This window comes from Nicotiana tomentosiformis, chromosome 9 (genome assembly GCF_000390325.3).
Source record: "Nicotiana tomentosiformis chromosome 9, ASM39032v3, whole genome shotgun sequence".
In the NCBI taxonomy this organism is placed as follows: domain Eukaryota; kingdom Viridiplantae; phylum Streptophyta; class Magnoliopsida; order Solanales; family Solanaceae; genus Nicotiana; species Nicotiana tomentosiformis.
Genome location: NC_090820.1, coordinates 83,798,930 through 83,804,324, shown reverse-complemented (window position 1 = coordinate 83,804,324; position 5,395 = coordinate 83,798,930). Strand labels below are relative to the sequence as shown.

Here is a 5,395-nt window from a genome sequence, read left to right as displayed (position 1 = left end):
TTTTTTGAAAATGCTAGGGTCAAGAAGAATGACGAGTTAGTTTTCTTGAAGAAATCCTACATCTCTTTTGAGTTTCTCTATGAGAATTATGGGCACAACAAGTCTTACCACGTTCATCACGCACAATTAGCTATTACCTCTTTGGGATGGGTCCACCACCGAGTTTATGTCTTCATAGTTTGCTTCTTAGGTTTGCTGATTTTTCCAATGCAAGGAGGAAAAATTCACATTCGCATGGCTATGGTCGCCAGGACCATGATAGAAGGTATCGAGGGGCAGAAATACACCATCATCCCTATAATATTAGCTGAGATGTCCCGAGCCTTGGGTCGGTGCAAACATGGTTTTGGACATTTCGAGGTTTGCAATCTTGTACTACAGGTCTGGCTGCTAGAGCATTTTCAGATGGGAGATTACCGCAAGATCTCTTGCATAGACCAATAAATGACTACATAACCAGTCATCATCCAAAGAAGATGACATTTGCTCCAGATAGGTTTGCGAAGCCTAGGAATGCTTAAGGTTGGGTACGTTTCTTCAGTAATCTGATGGGTGAACAAGTGCATTGAATGTTTGAGTGGTTTCCTAGTAGAGAATTCATCATCAGGTCCAAAAAGACCACTCATTTTGTATTCATTGGGTTACGAGGCATTTACCCTTACACTCTTATAAGGGTAATGAGGCAAGCTAGGAAGAAGAAGGTCATACATTGAGTTTCCAATATGGTTCAATATAAAGCAGACTTTATAGGAGATATTATTCCAGTTAAATTTGAGGCCCAACACATGTGGAACGAAAAGATCATTGTAGATGGGGAGACTATTGAACTAGATAGGTACCACGCTGATCATATGTATTACTACCTCTCATGGTTGGAGGACGACATAACCAAGGACGTCAAATCGGGGGTCAATCTGAAAGACAAAATCATAGATGAGGTGGCTGAGGCACATGTAAAGTACAAGAGGCTACGTAAAAGAGTGTTCAAATCTGAAGCCAAGCATCTAGAACAACATAAGGTTGATATGGAGGGGACCAAAGAATGAAGGAGATTGCGAACAAGTCGAAAGAGAGGTTGGAGCACCAAGAGCAAAGGTTGATAGAGCAGGAGGGGAAGATGAGAAAGAGGCTTTGGGATTGTCAAGGTATGGGCTACGATGAAGGAGGAAAGTTGGTGATGACTTACTTTCTGCTCGACATGCGTTACCTAGGAAGTGTGATTGATGGAGTTAAAAGAGCAAAGAATGGAGAAGGTCCTTATGGGGCCAAATAGATTAGAAGACAATGTTCTTTATTGCTTTCTAGTTAGATTTTGTTAGATTTTGATGTAATAAGGCTTCGTGCCATTAGTGACTTCATATTGTTATTTTTATTTAGTAACAATTGATTTGATTTATTTTTGCATTAATGGAATGAGGCAACATTGGCATAAATTTTCTCTAAGTCTATGTCTCGCTTAGGCCTACCCCGGGCTTAATGAAGTCCCCAAATTAGGAAGCGAATTATTGCATGACCTTATGTGTCACCTACTTAAATATTGCTAGCACTCTTTCATTTCTTCTTACTGACTTGGTTACCTTTATTTGATTATTCCCATTCTCAAAGGTTGGTTCGTGCATTCTGGCATTATCAACATACCATACTAGATCCAGAGGTCCTCCACCCCCTCCTCCTCCTAGCGACCCCAAAAGAAAAATCAAAGTCAAAGTCAAAGTCAAGATGGATGATTTGAGCGGTATTCGAAAAGATAATGCTACCATAGCAGAGAAACTTCAAACGGAAGAAGTACGCCAGGACAAAATGAGTTGGTTCTACGGTTGGAGCAAAAAATCTTGGAGCTAGAGCTTGATCAGGTCTGAAACCTCGTAAACCTCTCCCTTACTCTGAATGTCCCCAACATCAACCACCAGAACACCGCCACCCAAAATCAAACACCACCTCAAAAAATACAAACCCAAAATCCACCACCCATAGCTCCACAAAATACTCTCACAACGCATCAATATCACAACCCCGAACCCTCTCAAGACCATATGGTTGAATAGTTAAAGAAGTTGACAGGAAGAGTCCAAAGTGTTGAAGATGAAAAAAGTGTTGAAGGTTTGAATTATGAAGACCTGTTACAAACTTCTTAAGTTTGAGATGCTCGATGGCACCGGTGATCCTAGTGTGCATTTAAGGACCTACTGTGTTAAGCTTGTAGAAGTGGGAAAGAATGAGCAAATCTGCATGAAGCAGTTCATGCAAAGTCTCACCGGGGTTGCATTATCCTGGTACATTAGTCAGAATCCAAAGAAGTGGGAGAACTGGGTAAGTATGGCCTCTGACTTCATGAATAGATTCAGGTTCAATACTGAAAATGTGCCATACATTTTCTATATCCAGAACCTCAAGAAGAAGCAAACAAAAACCTTCACTGAGTATGCTACTCGCTGGAGATCAGAGGCCCCCAAGGTGAGGCCGCCACTAGAAGAGGAAAAAATTAACAAATTCTTTGTCAGAGTTCAGGATCCACAATACTATGAAAGATTGATGGTTATAGAGAACCATAAGTTCTCCAACATCATCAACATAGGAGAAAGAATAGAAGAGGGAATCAAGAGCGGTATGGTGATTAATTTTGAGGCACCTCAAGCCACCAATAAATCCTTAAAGTCCGGAGGCATTTCAAAGAAGAAGGAAGTGAGTGCCGTGATGATAGCCGGGGGCCCTAAATCTCCCCTTACGTATTAGACACCCCCACCAACATATCAACTCTCACCTCAAAAATACTATTACCCCGCCACTACCTTTCATACCTATAATGCCCAGCCTGCATATTACCATTCATCTCTTTTCGCCCATCAAAACTACCCAAAACCACGACCAAACTTTGACCGTAGAACTCCTAGACAATACACCCCTATTGCCGAACCCATAACCCAACTATATGAGAGACTGAAGGCCACTGGTTATGTCACTCCCATTCCTGCAACAACTATTGAAAATCCTTCTTAGAGGATCAACCCCAACAAGACTTGTGCCTACCACTCAGGCATAAAGGGATATACTATCAAGGAATGCCGCATATTGAAAGATAAGATCCAGACACTGATTGAAATATAGGTTATACAGCGAATGAGTCTACGCTGAATGTCTGTAATAACCCTTTTCCTCATCAAAGGGGTGAAGGAGTGAATTATGATAGAAACTGATGAAGAATATGACCAGGAAGGTTCCATCAGGCTTATCCAAGAGGGAGACACTCCCAAAACGTCTCATGTTATCCTCTCGCCGATTGTGGTACAGACCAAGGCATCATTCGAGATTGAGGTAGCTACGCCTTTCACTATAATGGTGTCTCCAACACCATCCTAAAAGTCTAATGCTGTTCCATGGGATTATGTAGCGCAGGCAAGGAGAAAAGGAAAAACCAAGATGGTAGAGACGGGTGCTGCAAAATGAATGACCAGAACTGGCAGGGTTTACACGCCGAAAATGCTTGGAGGAACGAGTAAAGAGACCTCACCGAAGCCACCTGCTGTGGAAACAGGTACTGATGATCTTTGGATGAAGGTACATGCGAGGGAGTACTCTGTTGTTGATCACCTAAACAAGACTCCCGCCTAAATATGCATCTTGTCACTGTTGCAAAATTTAGAGGCACAAAAGAATGCATTGATGAAGGTGTTAAGTGAAGCTTACGTACCTATTGTTATCACTAATGGAGAGATGGAAAACATGGTGGGGCAGGTGATGGAGAGTCATAAAATTATTTTCCACGAAGATGAGCTGCCTCCAGAAGGGTTGAGTCATAACAAAGCACTACACATCACTTTGCAATATGAAGACAAGTTCATTGCTAGGGTTCTGATGGGGGTTCAAGTCTAAACATATGCCCGCTGACTACTCTAAAAAGATTAGGTATAGGTCTGCGAATGGGAAGTATGAACGTGAAAGCATTTGATGGGTATCAGAGAGCTACTATTGGAGAGATCAACCTGGATATGAAGATGGGCCTAACCTGGTTCGATATTGAGTTCCAGGTGATGGATATATCCGCTACCTATAACCTGTTACTCGTATTACCATAGATACACGCCACTGGGGAAGTTCCTTCTACTCTGCACCAGGCCGTGAAGTTCGAGTGGAACCATCAGGAGGTGATTATCCACGGAGATGGAGGTAACCCCATCTACACCAACCAGACTATGCCAAATATTGAGAATAAAAGGAAATTAGGAGGAGAGACATTCCACTACATTAATCGGATAAATGCAGTCGAGAAAGGGAGATGGTGGAGCAACAATGTACTGAGCATGCTACTCTGGTTAGGATATGAACCGGGCAAAGGTCTTGGTCCTAATCTTCAAGGGATCACAGAACCGATACGACCACAATACCATGGCATAACCTTTGCTCTTGGATATGAATACACCGTGCAAGAATATAATGATTGAATACCACCATGGCGTGACTTCTACTCTACACCAGACATTCCGCCAGACTTATGTGATTTGGGGACCCGAGGAAGATGAGGTTTTGGCCGGCATAAAGAATCTATATCTGGACAAGGAAGATATGGACTGCAGTGCATTCTTGGAGGAAGATGAGGAAGACTTTACCATTCAGATCATAGAAGATGGAGCTGTTCTCAGGAACTAGACTGTTGTACCATCCCGGGCTCGCCGAGCACCTGGGTAGCCTTGGCAGAACTAGCATTATTTCTTTTAAAATTGTTTTGGCATTTAAGCCATTTTCAATGTTTTGTTTTGAAATAATTACTCGAGACATCGAGTCGTACTTGTTTTAATGTTTTTAAGTTTTAATTAATGCATCATTGCTTTTGGATTATTTTATTATTATCTTTCGACATTCTTTTTCAGCATAATTACTACATATCATATTGAACCTATGACTGTGACATTTAACGAGACAACACAACATGAGGAAAGTGATTCAGAAGATTGGAAAAATGATGTAATACCTGAGAAAATTGTCAAAGAAGTAGATAATTTTGAGAACAAATCAAAGTCCAATCTGGAAGAAATAGAGGCAGTTAACTTAAGTGATTCTGAAATAGTCAAAGAAACTCACATTAGCATTCATCTGTCACCATCAGAGAAGGAAGAGTACATCAGATTTCTAAGGGAAAATGAGGATATTTTTGCATGGTCCTATGACGACATGACGGGACTGAGCACATCCATAGTGGCCCACAAGCTACCTATGAACCCTATGTATCTGCCGGTAAAGTAGAAGCTCAGAAACTTCAAGCTAGATATGAGTTTGAAGATAAAAGAGGAGGTTACCAAGCAAATCAAAGCCAAGGTCCTTTAGGTGGTCGAGTACCCAACTTGGCTAGCCAACATTGTCCCGGTACCAAAGAAGGACGAGAAAGTCAAGGTGTGCTTTG

General features: G+C 41.7%; 1 protein-coding gene across 1 annotated transcript; it reads left to right on the top strand.

The window, feature by feature from the left end:
* The first annotated feature begins 2,109 nt into the window (after positions 1–2,109).
* LOC117276647 (uncharacterized) lies at positions 2,110–3,444 on the top strand. The gene is made up of 2 exons (XM_033655968.2): positions 2,110–2,605; positions 3,389–3,444. Exons 1-2 carry the CDS (start codon positions 2,110–2,112, stop codon positions 3,442–3,444), a joined length of 552 nt encoding a protein of 183 aa, XP_033511859.2.
* Positions 3,445–5,395: the final 1,951 nt, after the last annotated feature.